This window comes from Lethenteron reissneri, chromosome 62, assembly GCF_015708825.2.
Source record: "Lethenteron reissneri isolate LAM-NWPU_2019-01 chromosome 62, ASM1570882v1, whole genome shotgun sequence".
NCBI lineage: Eukaryota > Metazoa > Chordata > Hyperoartia > Petromyzontiformes > Petromyzontidae > Lethenteron > Lethenteron reissneri.
The window spans coordinates 4,815,472-4,831,355 of record NC_083840.1 but is presented as its reverse complement, the minus strand read 5'-3'; the positions used below and the strand labels follow the sequence as shown (position 1 = coordinate 4,831,355).

The 15,884-nt window shown below is 54.1% G+C and overlaps 1 protein-coding gene across 7 annotated transcripts in view; it reads right to left on the bottom strand.

Moving 5' to 3' along the window:
• The window catches only part of LOC133358476 (pleckstrin homology-like domain family B member 1), a 53,365-nt gene that overhangs the window by 19,166 nt on the left and 18,315 nt on the right, over window positions 1–15,884 (bottom strand). For 5 of the 7 annotated variants that reach the window (XM_061576789.1, XM_061576790.1, XM_061576793.1 and 2 more), the window contains exons 3-12: window positions 15,415–15,575; window positions 10,442–10,723; window positions 9,631–9,768; window positions 8,269–8,397; window positions 6,889–7,044; window positions 6,247–6,357; window positions 5,396–5,488; window positions 3,851–4,003; window positions 2,599–2,772; window positions 644–796 (exon numbers count right to left, since the gene is read on the bottom strand). In XM_061576789.1, the coding sequence (XP_061432773.1) occupies window positions 644–796; window positions 2,599–2,772; window positions 3,851–4,003; window positions 5,396–5,488; window positions 6,247–6,357; window positions 6,889–7,044; window positions 8,269–8,397; window positions 9,631–9,768; window positions 10,442–10,723; window positions 15,415–15,575 (1,550 nt within the window). The remainder of the gene's footprint in view (window positions 1–643; window positions 797–2,598; window positions 2,773–3,850; window positions 4,004–5,395; window positions 5,489–6,246; window positions 6,358–6,888; window positions 7,045–8,268; window positions 8,398–9,630; window positions 9,769–10,441; window positions 10,724–15,414; window positions 15,576–15,884) is intronic. The other 2 variants (XM_061576794.1, XM_061576795.1) reach the window with 2 other exon arrangements.

Here is a 15,884-nt window from a genome sequence, read left to right as displayed (position 1 = left end):
ACTAGTGTAGTTAGCCTGGTGGTCACCACCTTAGGTTGTTATTATGTTAAGGGGAAGTTATCCCGTGTGTTGGAACTTAATAAATGTGTTGCCTCCAAAGTTGACGTCTGCGACTCAGTTGAACCCATTACACATGTATACATACATACAGTGTATCCATACACACACAAGAGAAAGTGATGATGTACGTGTACGCACACGTATGTATCATCGGAACGGGAAATATTTAATAATAAGCATTTACTCTTTCGCTCGAGTACCTCCGTGATAGGTGGGCCTGACTGCCCGGTCGCAAACGACACCTTGGATGAGACTAAAGTCTTCCCTTTTTGTGGCCTGATGCTGAATTGACGCTCAGTTCGGAATGTCCGTACGTGGCTGAACCGAGCCGATGTCAGGGGCAGCCAATAAGTGCGATGGGCCACTTTGAATTTACAGCTGAGAGCCGAGGAGTCGGGCAACCAGGTAAGGCCCATTGAAGGATGATAGACTAAGTTGACCCCCTGGGAGGGATGTTGGACTGAGCCGACCTTCTGGTTCAGACCGCCAATGTGGCCTCCGGACGAGACTGATGCTCTCCCTTGCCCTGCCCCCCCCACCCCTCCTCAGCCCTCCCCCGCCCCCCCCCCCCGAATTGAGTCACCTGATCAGCCGCCCCCCTCGATCCCCCACGCTGCTTAGCGGGGAGCGGGGGCGGCGGGGGGATGGTTCTGGGGGGTCCAAACCCAGCGACGCAATCGCTGTACCACCGCTCGGAGCCCAGCGGGGGGCACAGGGCCAGCGCACAGTCACGTGGCTGTGTGTGGGTGTTTGAGGGGTGTGTGGCGTGTGGGTGTGTGTCGTGGGGTGTGTGTGTGTGTGAGGGTGTGGGGGTGTGTGTGTCGTGGGGTGTGTGTGTGGGGGGGTGTGTGGGATGGGGTGTGTGGTGTGTCATGTGTGCGTGTGTATAGGGTGTGTGTGTATCGTGTGGGGTGTGTAGTGCAGTGTGTGTATAGTGAATGTGTATAGGTTATGTTTGAATGGTGTGAGTGTGTGTATAGCGCGGTGTGTATGTGTAGATACAATGTGTATGTGGTGCAGCGTGCGTGGTGCAGCGTGTGCGTTCACAGGGATTTGGCAAGCAAAGTGCCGTGCTCAGTGTTGTTTTGTCGTGGGTGCATAAGGGACACAAAAGGAGAGGAAACAAGAGAAGAACACGTAAGCAGGCAGAATAAACAACACGTAAGCAGGCAGAATAAAGAAGCACAGCATTCACGGAGAGTTTAGGCGCGGAAGATAAAGTCGCGTTCTGGCAGTGAGAACGCTAAAGGTGCTGCCCTGCAATTATTATGATTATTATTCGCTCACGCCACGAACTACTCTTCCACGCGGGGCAGATGTTTTTTTTTTAAGAGGAAAGAGCACCCACACTTTGCCCCCCACCGCATGAGACTCAGTGAGGCTTATCTTCATAAACGAGAGGAATCATTGTAATGCTAAGGTTGAATAACTAGGCCTCGAAAAGTCTGCCTTTACCCGCCCTCCCCTCTTGCCTAGACATCTGAGCCCAGAGAAGTGACTCAAACAGGGCAGGGGGCCTAGGAAATACTTGTGGCCTCCCACAAACTCTACGCATTCGTGAAGAGCACAGGCCCCAAAGGGGAATGCATAGAAGACGTTTCAGAGTTTGAGTGAATAATAGTTGGAGAATGCACAATACATCGACCAAACTAAAATGATAAACTATTTTATTTGTTACCAGGTCAGGGCCCACTAAGCTGCTATGTATTTTTCAGAAGTGACCTGACCACAAATTATGGCTCAAAAAAAGTTGCTTATCATGTGTAAATTTATCGCAGCCAAATAATCTAAACGCACGTTTCTAAACGGGGCCTTCAAGGAATATGAAGATCAAATAGCATAATTTTTTAGAGTGCGTCGCCATCATAGTAAGTCGATCATCAGCAGTAAAGTCCAACTTTACTGCTGATGATTTCAAACACTTTCTACGGCATGTACACTAAATGGGGAATGGCTTTAAAAGTTGTATAATCTCCCTGTAGATGTAGATGCCACCGCCACGATCTATTGCACAGCGGTTGAATTTACGACTCTCGGTCGGAACAGGCAACTGGACATACGGACAGCTTCGTTCGTATGGCTGAAAGTTTGTAAGTCGAATGTTTGTAATTAGAGGGGTCCCTGTAGTGTTAAAATTAAGCAGGAAATTATTGAAAAACACGAAAGAGGTGTCAAAGCAACTGCTCTAGTTAATATGGCCTGCCCCAATATGTTCTTATATCGTGTATTTATTAAATTGTGTGTTTAAACTATATAAACTACCGATCTCCAACTGCTCAGCACTCCCAGATCTAGGTTGTGCCCTTTTGGCGATCGTGCTTTTGTTAGCGTGGCACCCAAGCTATGGAACGCCGTGCCACTTGAAATCAGGGAGTCGCAGTCGGTAGATATATTTAAGTCTGCTTTGAAATCGCATCTCTTTAAACTGACCTTCACTCTTTAGTTTGTTTCCTGCTTTTCATGCTTTTCAAACATTGATCGCTAGATGGATGCGTATGAGTGTCTTGTACACACAAAGAAAGGGAGCAGAGGGCAAACCTCTTCAGCGAGAGGGATGTCAGGAGGGGAAGCCTGGGAGAGATTGACAGCAGAGCGGGCGGTTTCCATGACGGCCGAAGAATGAGTGGGAGGGGCTTGAGTGGGGTGGGCGTGGCCTGACTCAGGCTCCGTCCCCACGTACAGCTGATTGATTTGGCTGAGGGTGAAGTACTCCTGAAGAGAGAGGGCACGTGGGAGGGGTTAACCAAGCGCCTCCACCCCCCAACGTTAGCGACGTGCTCGCTAAAGCCGGAAAGGTCAGGTTAATAATGGGAGCCGGGTTGAGCACGTGAGCGATCGATCGTTAGCGCAAGCAAAGTGGTATGGCACAATAGGAATGAGGTGGAGAGTACGAATGATTTACACTGCAGGTGAGATGGCACAAAGGAGACAGAGTGTAGACAAATGAGGCTACTAACCAAATTGTACCAAACAAGACAGAAAACTTCATGTAAAAGAGAGACTAGGAATGAAGACAGACCGAACGAGACTGACGGTCCAAACAAGACAATTTTTGTTAACATATGTAAAGTTCTTTGTATTGAATCATGACTCCGAATCATAAAGATTAGTCAAACAATTAGGGGTAGGGGGCGGGGGTGGAAGGTTAATAATTCCATGCCAAATTTAAACACATGCACGTCGTCAGTCATGTTTACAAGGTCAAAGGCATGGGGCGGTTTAGCTATTTCATTCATGCAATTCGGTCGCGTTGAGGCGCGGGTAACCGTTCATTTTAATCAGGAAGTTGGGATGAGTTCCCGATTTTTGGTTTAATCCGAAAACATCTGAAAACGTGGCCTAGATACGAAGTTTCGGACGATCAGAAGTCATGCTTTATTTCGGACCGAATTTAGAAGCTACGACGCCACACAGGAAGTGATGCCATTCCCATCCCAATGGCGCCGCAGGAAGTGATGTCACTGCCACGATGCCACAGTAAGTAATGCCACTCTTGCAATGCCACAGGAAGTGATGTAACTTCCTTGACAACGCTGTCCGCAAGCAGCTTGTCAACCAAATTAGGACTACGATTCAAATACAATTTGTCCACTCTCCTTGATAAGGGGAGGCATGCTCATTAATTACAGCGGTGTCGGACTTTGTCATAACCCTAGGCACTACTTTCTCAGACAGCAACAGTGGTCATCTTACAGATGAACTGACCACTGCCATAGGAATGCGGATTTTCCACCCATTTGAACAGGCAAAAGCTGTGACTGTGAATTATCATATTAGCAGCAAACCATACCTGGCGTAGGTTACGGGCGGTTTGAGCAGATGATGATGATGACGAAGACGATAATGACGACGATGATGACGATGATGTTAGTGTGAGTGTGGAGGGGAAGTCAGATGGGGTGTTAATGATGTTGAGTGAGGGTTCGGGTAGAGTTAGGGGTTCCTGTAAATGAAGGGCGGGGAGGAAGGAAGGAAGGAAGGGAGAAAGGAAGAGAGACACACACGGGGCAGGGAGAGAAAGTTGCAAAGAGGTAGAGGTGAGGGGGCAAAGTGACAACAGCACGTCCTCAAAATACCGGGGGCAGAAGGGAAAAGGTGTAGCACCTGCAATTACCCGCTCACGCCACCGCCAGAGAAAGGACCAGCAGCTCTCGCGGGGGGGGGGGGGGACTGTTATAATGCGGAATGCGGCCCCTGTTATAACGTGGAACGAGCGCCGATATAACGCGGAACGCAGCGTTATAACGCGAAACATGCACCTTGTACGTTGATCAGTTTCTCTTATTTCTATCTACGTACACATACGTACAATCCGCTCCGATGACATACAACCCGCTACGATACAATCCGCTCCGATGACGTACCTGTACGTGTACGTCATCGGAACGGAATCGGAAGAAAAAGAATAAAACAACTTCATCGGCACGTCTAGAGCTCGGCAGACGTACCGAGGCTCTCCCAAAAGGCCATGCGTTGGGAGGGGAGCGTGCGGCCCCAGTTTGGCTCCGGCTATCGCAGGGTGGCGGCGGTGGTCGTGTCGCTACGGTTCTCCGTGGTGGGCACAGTACAACATCTTTAAAAACAACGGCGCTGCTGCTGCGCCCATCACTCTTCAACACGAACGCCGAGCAGCTTTGCGCGTTGCTCCCGAGAGATGCGGCGGTGAACGGGACGACCCACCGCACCACACAACCCCGCGACTTGCAGGCACGTCCGGAAACACGGGAGAGGGGTCGAACAGCCGCCCCTAACCCCCCCCCCCCCTCCAGACAGATCCAGGGTGCCTCACATCATCTCATCTCAGCCGTTCTCTGCAATCTTGGCTCTAGGGCACCACCCCCCCCCCCCCCCCCAGTGGTTGTTCCCTACAAAGCCCAGGAACCGTTAAGACTCTGAAAAGTAGCGGTGGGTTGGGGAATACAGGGTGCTTCAAAAAAATGTTAACACTTCGGAGAATTTGCAACAACGCCACCAGAAAAGTGCTGCCTTCGAGCTCTGGAGACCACCTGGAGAAGATTCCAGGCGTGCGTTGACAACGACGGCGAACAAGTGGGAGACATTAACATTATATTTGTCATCATGTCACAGTGTATTAGCCGCTCTTTTCCCATTAAAAACGACAAGTCCCATGTAAGTGTTAATTGTTCTGAAGCACCTTGTATTTACGGCTACGTTTTTTTTGGTGTTTTTCGTTCCGTCCTCCACCCCCGCCGCCCCCCGAATCTGACAGAGCGCGGTTAACGGAACGGTGGTTTGGGGCACGTGGGGGGGTAGGGGGGGGGTAGGGGGGGTGGGGGGGGAGAGAAAGTCAACACGGGGGCACCACTGCGGTCACCTCTCTGAGGGCAGGAGACAGGGCGGCTCCGACGTCGACGTTCCCCATCATCTCCGCCAGCTCCACCTCCACCAGCGACAGCTCCTCCCTCTCCTACGGGCGGCACAAAGACAAAGATCCCCCCCCCGGCCGTGTAGCCTTAACAGACTGTGGGGGCAAGTGCTGTTAGCGAGCGGCAGCACTGGTGAAGGGCGGTACTGTGGCACACGAGGGGCTGGGTGGCCAGCACCAAGCCCGGCCGCCTTTGTCTCCCCAGTGGCGATGTTTACACACCGTGCTAAGTACTCATTTGAGGCTGATTCGACCTAGGGGAGACCCAGTGAACCGGTTCAGATAATCGTCACTGGTGTTGGCCGTGAGCGGGAATCGAACTTGGGCTACTGGGTTTTTAGATCAGCGAGCTAACTGCTGCACTACCGCTCCCCACCACACAGACACACATACACAGTCAAAGGTTGATGTTGGTGATGATGTTGGTGATGATGGTGATGATGTTGATGATGCTGTTGATGTTGGTGATGACGTTGATGTTGATGATGATGTTGGTGTTGTTGATGACAACGATATTAATGGCGATGATGTTGGTGACAATATTGGTGATGATGACGTTGGTGATGATGTTGGTGATGATATTGGTGATGATGGTGATGATGTTGATGATGCTGTTGATGTTGGTGATGATGTTGATGTTGGTGATGATGTTGATGTTGATGGTGGTGATGATGTTAGTGATGCTGTTGATGTTGGTGATGATGTTGGTGATGATGTTGACATTGATGTTGATGGTGATGTTGGTGATGATGTTGGTGATGTTGATGATGATGTTGTTGATGATGTCGGTGATGTCTCACCCTTTCGTAGAGGCGCACGAGCGTGCCCCTCTCCCGCTGGAGTCTCTGCCTCTCCACCTCCGCCGCCCGCAGCGTCTGGTTGGCCTGACGCTCCAGCGCACACAGACGCTCCTACACAGACAAAGGTCCCCCGTGTAGCCTCAAACAGCGCCTATCAAGGCCGGCATGTTGTCACCCTCCTCTGGTCCCCGTGGTCCCCGCGTGTCTCCACTTGTCCCTACTTCTCTGTCCACGCATCTCTCCGTGTGCCTCTCCCCGTGTGCCTCTCCTTACATGTCCCCGCGCGTCTCTCTTGGCGTCTCGTCTCTCTCCCCACGTGTCTCCCCATGTGCCCCCGCGTCTCTCCCCATGTGTCTCTCCCCGCGTGTCTCATCCCGCGTGTCTCTCCCCCCGCGTGTCTCTCTCTGTGTGTCTCTCCCTGCACGTCTCTCTCTGCGTCTCTCTCCCCACGTGTCTCCCCATGTGCCTCTCCCCCCGCGTCTCTCCCCGTGTGTCTCTCCCCGCGTGTCTCATCCCGCGTGTCTCTCCCCCTGCGTGTCTCTCTCTGTGTGTCTCTCCCCACGTCTCCTCGTGTGCCCTCTCCCCCCGCGTGTCTCTCCCCGCGTGTCTCCCCCCGCGTGTCTCTCTCCGCACGCGAGGCACCTTGCGAGAGACGATGGTGCGTCTCAGCTCCGTCATGTCCTTGAGCACGCTGTGCAGTCCGGCCTCCCTCTCCTCCTCCAGCCGCGACTCCGTCTCCAGCTGCTGGAACTCCAGGTCCTCGAAGCGGCGAGCGCCGCACTCGAGCTGGTCGCTCACCTGGGACATCGTCGTCGTCGTCGTCATCATCATTGTCGCTCTCTTCATCATCATCACCATCGGCGTCATCATCATCATCATCGTCACTCTCGTTATCATCATCGTCGCTCTCGTCATCATCACCATCATCATCATTGTCGTCGTCGTCATCATCGTCGCTCTCATCATCATCATCGTCATCATCATCATCGTCGCTCTCATCATCATCATCGTCGTCATCATCACCGTCGGCGTCGTCGTCATCATCACCGTCATCATCATTGTCGTAGTCGTCATCATCACCGTCGTCGTCATCACTGTCATCGTCATCACTGTCATCATCACCGTTGTCATCGTCATCATCATCGTCGGCGTCGTCATCATCACCGTCGTTGTCGTCATCATCATTGTCGTAGTTGTCATCATCATCGGCGTCATCATCATCATCACCGTTGTCATTGTCGTCGTCATCACCACCATCGTCATCACCACCATCGTCATCATCACCATCGCCATCGTCGTCAACATTTAAGAAAAACCAAAGTTTCTTCAACTTGTAGTGACATAAGAAGGGAGGGGCTGCTGGGGGCTCTGGGACCTTGGGCGGGCCAGGCGCTTAAGCCTCTTGGCGCCAGGCGTTGGGTTCGCGGGTGGCCCAGGCGCTTAAGCCGCTTGGCGCCACCAACGGGGGGGGGCTGTGTGTGCTCTGTGGGATATCTGGGGGCGCACACGGCCCCACCCCTCGTTGGGGACTAGGCATAAAAGGGCCAGTCGTAGCTCAAGACCCAAGACCCAAGACCAGCCATCTGAGGACCCTGGGACGCTGTGAGAGCCAGTGGTGGGACTCTGGAACTCCCGACTCTACGACCTTGTGAGGGCGAGTTCCAGAGCGTAGCCAGAGTAGTGTATCTAGGCTGTGTACCTAGGCTGTGTACCTGGGAGTTGTTACAGAGTATCAGGACTGTTGGACTGTTGGAGTGCTGTTGGATTGTAATAAAGAAGTTACCTCTACAAGTGTCTCCGGAACCTGGTACAAACTTACAGTTTTCTGCGGCGCCAGGAGATGGAACCTGCGTACCGTGCACCCCCCCCCCCCCCCCCGGCAGCGTGAGCGGCGCTGGCGCGGTCTGCGTAGGGCGTGTGGGGGGTGCGGGGGGGGTGGGGGGGGTGGCGACGGGGGGTGCGGTGTGCGGGGGGGGGGGCAGGGGGGGTGGCGACGGGGGGGTGCGGGGGGGGGTGACGAACCATGCGTAGCTCCTCGTCCATCTGCTCCCTGAGAGCCTCAGGGCAGCTATGGAGCTGCGTTTCAACGTCTGACTTCTTGGCGCGAAGATCGTCCAGATTCTGCCTCTCCTCCACCAGCCGGGCCTTACCCTGGGCCCACGGCGCGGTGCGGCACGGTCGTTCAAACGGCGGCGGCGGCGGTGGTGGTGTTAGTAGTGGTGGGAGTTATGGTGGTCGTGGTGGTGGTGGTAGGGGTGGTGAGGTTGTGATACAGGTGGTAGTGATGATGGTGATGTTGATGTTGGTGACGGTGGTGTAGGTGGTGATGGCGATGACGATGATGGTGGTGTAAGTGGTGGTGATGATGATGATGATGATGGTGGTGATGATGATGGTGGTGGTGGTGATGATGATGATGGTGGTGTAGGTGGTGGTGGTGGCGATGATGGTTGTGTTGGTGGTGATGATGATGGTGGTGGTGATGATGATGATGGTGGTGTAGGTGGTGGTGATGATGATGATGGTGGTGTAGGTGGTGGTGATGATGATGATGGTGGTGTAGGTGGTGGTGATGATGATGATGGTGGTGATGATGATGGTGGTGTAGGTGGTGGCGATGATGGCGATGGCGATGATGATGGTGATGATGGTGGTGGTGGCGGTGATGATGATGGTGGAGCGAGCGAGGTAGACGGTGCACGTGTGCCCATGCACGCACACAGCGGCGCGTGGATTACACGCACGCACGCGCATGCAGGTAAACACACATACACACAAACACACACACACATAAACACACAAACACACGCGCGCAAACACACGAACAAACGCAGACAAACACACGCAAACACACACACACAATGAAATGTGTTAGCAGGCCATGCAATAGACAGCACAATCCGGGCTTAACTTTGCAAACGGCACGTGCGTTTACCCGCCCGACGCTGCGCGGATAACCGGCGATGATGGCGGTGGTGGAGCGATGGGGGGGGGGGGGGGTGCGTTAATGCAGCCAGGCCGTTAGCGCGTCTGCTGGCAAGCGGCGTCGTGCCGAGTGGGGGGGGGGGGGGGGGGGGGGGGTTGGTGGACCACGCACGGAGAGATGTTGGGGAAACTCCCTTCCACCCGTGGACTAATCCCCATTTGTTCCACCTCACTCCCTTCTACCCGCGTGGGTGTCGACTAGGAGCCGTACCCCCTGGCTCTGCCAGGTTAGAAGGCGGCACACAGCAGCAAAGCGCCGACTAATCCACATCTGTTCCATCTGCCCCGCAAGATTGTACGCGCGTGCACGTGGGTTCCTCCGGGTGCTCCGGTTTCGGAGGGCGGGGTGGGGGGGAGAAGGGAGGGAGAAGCGTGCGGCGGTGGTGTCATCGTCGTCACCTTGTCTCTCTGGCAGGCGACGCGCGCCTCCAACTCCGACATCTTCCTCTGCAGCGCGGCGATCACCTCCTGGTCCTTGCCGAGGTTCGACTTCTCTGCCGCCTTCTCCCCCTCCAGCAGCGCTCGCTCCATCTCCGCCTGCGGCGTCGTCGCCGTCGTCATCAGCATCGTCGTCGTCATCAGCGACATCATCAGCGACATCATCGGTGGCAGCACCATCATTATCAGCATCATCATTATCATCAGCAGCATCATCGTCATCAGACAACATCGTCATTATCAGCAGCATCATCGTTGTTGTCATCATCATCATCAGCAGCATCAGCAGCAGCATCATCATCATCATCATCGTAATCAGCAGCATCGTCATCAGCGGCATCATCATTATCAGCAGCAGCAATGTCACCATCATCACCAGCAGCAGCAGCAGCATCAGCAACGTTAGAAGCACCGCTGAAGCCATCATCGTCACCATCATCATCATAAGCAGCGTTCAGTTCTTTTGAGCTGGTGGTCTGGACAAGGCTGAGAGCTTTTACACATGCAACGCTGCACACCTGTGTGCGTGCGTGCCATCTACATCTGCAGAACATGAACCAGTGGTAACTTTCAAAGCCATTCCCCCCGTGTTTAGTGTACATGCGCGGACAATATATTTGGAATGGACAGGAGTAAAGTTGGACTTACGAACAAATCGACGTACGAACGCACCTCTGGAGCCTAATGTGTTCGTAAGTAGACGAGTCCCCGTAGTTTAACCGTCTTTAGTTTAACCGTCTTTAGTTTAGCTTTCTGAAAAAGAGCTACATACCTCGCGCGCGCAGTCCTCCAACTGGCTCTGCACATCGTGGATCCGTCGTTTCAGCTCCTCCACCACCGCCACCAGCTGGGCCCTCCTCACGTCCAAGCGCATCACTTCCTGCCGGTGCTCCGCCCCTCGCCGCATCACTTCCTGCTCGAGCCCCACCTCCCGGCGCATCACCTCCTGCTTCCGTTCCGCCAACTTCAGCCTCGCCTCCTGTCTGGGCGCCCTGCGGGATTGTTCGGGCGGGCTCGGTGCTCTGTCGTACGACGACGTGGTCTGGATGTAGCCCTGAAAAATACGCGAGGAAAAAACGGAGGGTGGATGGAAATAATAATAATATGCTAAATTCCTCTGTTGATATGCAAATTCCTTTGTCAAGGCGCTCTTCCCCCTCCAACCCAGCTTAAATATACGCTGCCAAGCCTGGTGGTGTTCATTCAGACGCTGTCTTTCCGACAGATCTGTTCTTCACCTGAGGACGGCTGCTTGCGTTGTGGCTGAAACGTGGTGAGAATTATTTTATTAAGTTTTATTTTTATTATTTTATTATTTCCCTTCTACGTGACTTTACCGAAAGAACCAAGAAGAATAATAAACAACATTAAGATTTGTTTAACACGTAGGCTTTCGCGAGCAATATCATCCACAATACATCTTTTTTGGGTGAGATCGCGTAAATATATAAATGTTGTGTCGTTAAGCCCGCCACCACCCGACACAGCCTACTTGTAAGGGTTTGTCACGTAAACAGATCTGGCTGTCGCCTGATGATGCCGGTTGTAATTACTGGCGAAACGTCGTACTCAGTTTGTAAATGTTGTGGCTTTGCTCTCCAACACACCAGCTAGTGCTGTACTAGTAACAAATTGGCACATTCTGTTTACGGGACAAACCTTACTAGTTGGCTGTGTCGGCTGGTTGTGGGTTTAACGACACATTAGCGCGCTGCGCCAGGAGCCCACCGGCCGGAGTTCAATTCCCGCTCGCGGCCAACACCATTGGCGATTATCTGAACCGGTCCTTGGCCTCCGCGAGGTGGGCTCAGCCGCAAATGAGTAGCTGGTGCGGTGTGTAGTCAATATGATGCCGCAGCCGCGAAGCCACTCTGCGGGCGCCCCACCGACGACCCCACCACCGCCAAGCGACGGGGTCGACGCTGCTTCCCCCTCACCAATCTCCCGCACAAACAAACACACACACACCCACATAGAGCCTCGCCGGGAAGTCGCCTGGCCCACAGGTTTTCACCCAGGAGCCCCCCTTGTAGGGGGGGGGAACATTCTCCACGGTTTTCCCTGAGGCCAGGGAATTGACCGAGGCTTTCCCCAGGCTGAATTACACTGCGGCGCCGTGAATTAACGTGGAAATGCACGATCACGACGGGGCTGCGCACCCACCGCGGATAGAAAACGCACACGACACACACGGGTCAGCGGGCAGGTAGGGGGGGGGGGGGCGGGGCGGAACTTCGAACGGAGGGAAAACGGGGCCGTCCCTCTGATTGGTCACTGAGAGCAACGGTGCACGTAGAACTCGGGTACAGGCGAGCGACCTGATTGGCAGGAAAGCCCAGCGATCTGATTGGCCAGCGGGTCGGCGCCGAGTTATCTTTGATGTAGGTAACAATAAAAGGGCCGTAGAAAGGGCAGGGACGGTCTACTCTCCAGTCCAGCCACTCGAACGTCCGTGTGACGAGTCGAAGTGCAGTGAGGACGGGCCCACCGGAGCGTTGAACCGTGAATACGAGGGAGATAGTGAATAGTATAGGAACCCCTTGAGAGGGTAATTCGAAGTAAGCCGGGCGAATTGGGTTCAGATTGTCGAGAGGCAGAGTGGTTTCCTTGCCGATTTCAGCTCCGAGCCACGTAGAGAGTAATCTCAGTCACACGGAGAATAAAACCATTTAGTAATCAATACACCTTTCGTGTGTTTTCTGCGAAGTGTGGAGAGAGTGGTAACGTGGTTTGTCAGAGGTCGCAATCGGGTACCCGATACCCGTACTCTACCCGATACCCAGGTACCCGTACCCGGCCGGGTACGGGTACGGGTAGGCCGTGAGTCACTGGTGAGTAACCGTTTGTCACTCATTTCCCAACGTCTTGTCTCTTCTCACAATTAAACTTCCTAGAATCAACCCACCCGCGCCTGCAACATGGCTTCATCCCAGAGGTCGCAATCGGGTACCTGATACCTGTACCCTACCCGTACCCGGCTGGGTACGGGTAGCCGGGTATCGGGTAGGGTACCCGTACCTGGCCGGGTACGGGTAGCCGGGTATCGGGTAGGGTACGGGTACCCGTTTGCGACCCTGGTGTGGCCGGGTACGGGTACGGGTAAGGAATCAAAACCCGTTTGCGACCTCTGTGGTGTGTGTACGTGCGTACGTACGTAAAGAGCGGCGGGTGTATTCAGTGATAGAACAACCACGCGTCGGGGCCGTTGGTTGTGTGCGAGGGCGTATTTACCCACGTGTTTGTGCTCGCCCATGCGTGTTCACTCAGGGCTTAACACGCATGCCGTATCATCCGTAGCGTGCTGTTGCCCTGGGAATTAACGAGCAGGTCCTCTGGTTGCCGATTCCCTATCGCACGTGATGTGCGGGGGGCGGCAGCGCAGCATTGATGGCACACGCAGCGCGGGTGTCACGCAGTGATACATCGACGAGCGTGTATCCCACGCCTGCAACTTGATTAATGAGTTGCGAGCCGGAGCGGTGATGTAATCCGTGGCCACGCAAGTGTTGATGCAATGGGTTGAAGCCCTGCCAGCAACAAGCGCCGATTAATTAATCTCTCACGAACGGCTGCGACGGCCAATTAAACGATATTACGTAAAAGGGAAATAATAAAATAATAAAAATAAAACGTAATAAAATACAATTCTCACGACGTTTTGGCCACAACGCAAGCAGCCGCCCTCAGGTGAAGAACAGGTCTGTCGGAAAGACAGTACACGCGACGTCTGGGGTATGCCGATAGCATAAAAATGAGATGTGATAGAGCAAATCTGAGATCAGATTTGGAATCAGCACCCTGAAATTAGTCTAAAACAGCTGCAAAAGTCCAGGCCAAAAAATAAAGTTTTTTTGTTGTTGTTGACCAGTGTTATTAATACTGGAGCAGGAATCTGATTACAATAACAAACAACGTAAAAACCATCAGAGGAGTGCAACGTGTAAGAAGGTTAAACAGATCACTCAAACTAAAATCCATAAATGAAACCAAACTAATTTCTATCTTACCAGGCAAAGCCCACTGAGCCATTAGCTTCTTTTTCAGAAGCGACCTGGCCACAAATGAAAACTGAACAAGACGTAGGCAGAAGCAGAGGTGGGCTATGGTGGCCCAAAGAACGGCAAAAAGAGAGATGACGCAAGACGGGGCAGCGTGGAGCAGAGGTCGCAAACGGGTTTTGATTCCTTACCCGTACCCGTACCCGGCCGCACCAGGGTCGCAAACGGGTACCCGTACCCGCCCGGGTACGGGTACCCGTACGCTACCCGTACCCGTACCCTACCCGAAATGAGTGACAAACGGTTACTCACCGGTGACTCACGGCCTACCCGTACCCATACCCGGCCACACCAGGGTCGCAAACGGTAGCCGGGTATCAGGTAGGGTATGGGTATCGGGTACCCGGTTGCGACCTCTGGCGTGGAGAAGGTTGCCAATGGCTGCGGAAGGTCCCCGCATGAGTGGGACAAAAGCGTGGAAGAAGAAGAAGGGGAAATACAGTAAAACCTCGCAATTTGATCATTCGTAATCGGGATAATTCGCCACGGCGCGTCAGTAATTCGCCACGAGCCGAATCGCCGTGCCGAACGGTCCAATCTGGGCATGGCACGTGGAGCGATGTCGCGCGCCACTAGCATGGCGAGCGTGGCGAGCGTGGTGAGCGTGGTGTACGTGGTGTACGTGGCGAAGCGTGGTGAACGTGGTGAGCGTCAGTGCGGACCCGGGAGAGAGAGAGAAACACCGCAAACTCCAAATATACAGCAGCAGGCATCAGGGTAGGTAGGGGTCGAACCCACAACCTCCTGTATACCAGGCGAGGTAGTTAACATCTCCTAGCCACCGTGATGATGATGAGAGAGAGAGAAAGAGACACCACAAACTCCAGATATACAGCAGGCGTCAGGGTCAGGGTCAGGATCGAATCCACGATCTCTTGTATACCAGCAGAGGTAGTTAACATCTCATAGCCACCATGGTCCCCCCATTTACCTGACTGTCGGGGCAAGTGGTGTTAGCGAGCACCTGTTAGGGCTGGAAATACGCACCAGCGAGTGCTGTGGTCACCTTAGTCTCCCCAGTGCTCATAAATGTGCACACAGCACCAGGTAGTCGTTTGTGGCCGAGTCGACCTAGGGGAGACCCAGGACCGCTTCAGATAATTATCGTCACCGCCGTTGGTGGCCATGAGCGGGAATCGAACTTGGGCTCACGGGGGTTGGTGGGGCGGCTGTAACCACTGCGCCACCGCTCCCCACACACACACACGCATCCAGCCACTTTGTAAAACAAACACGCTTCATTAAATAATAAAGTTACATATATATATATAAATAACGGCGAGCAGCTGTTGACAAACTGGTCCGGTGACTCGGCAGGCCCCCACTGTATTCGGAGTCGCAGGCCACAGTCCACATCACCTCCCCGCAGCGTTTTCCCTTCTCTGGGGGGCGAGCCGTCGCAGCACAGGTAGCACAACAACAACGACCGCCATTCGCCACTAAGTGGCGGTGACGTCACCACGACACTTGTGCCAGGCCATGTGCACCTTGAGGCCACCACGTGAAGTGTCGAACGCCCGCTGGCAGGAGGTCACGGGGCAGACCCAGCAGGTGCCACGGGTCGACTGACCGAGATGACCGAGACAAGTGGCTGATGCACCACCTGTGCCCCCTACTGTACCAACTTGCTGTGCTTTAGCTACCCGGCGCTCCGCTCGTTGTTGTGAGCCTGATCAACGGCCCTCACCTCGTCCTGCGCGCTCTCTGTGCTGCTGCTGCACTCATCACGGCACCCTGTCGGTCCCTCTCCTCCTCCGCCTCCTCCTCCCCTCGTCGCCATCGTCACCGCGGTCCCTCCCATCTCCGCGCTGGCGTCGTCATGACGACTGTCATCTCCAGGGCTCTGAGCTTGGGTGGGAGTGGAGACACGGCGACACGAAACGTCACGTTGACAATCGTCACGGGGACATGAAACGTCACGGCGACAATTGTCATGGCGACAATCGCCACGGCGACACAAATCGTCATGGCGACAATCGTCACGGGGACACGAATCGTCACGGCAACACCAACACCACTTCCACCGCCACCACCACCATAAAACAAAGATCCCCGTGTAGCCTGTAACAGACTGTAGGGGCAAGTGCTGTTAGCGAGCAGCAGCAGCACCTACGAGGGCCGGCACGGCACACGAGGGGGTGGGTGGCCAGCACCACG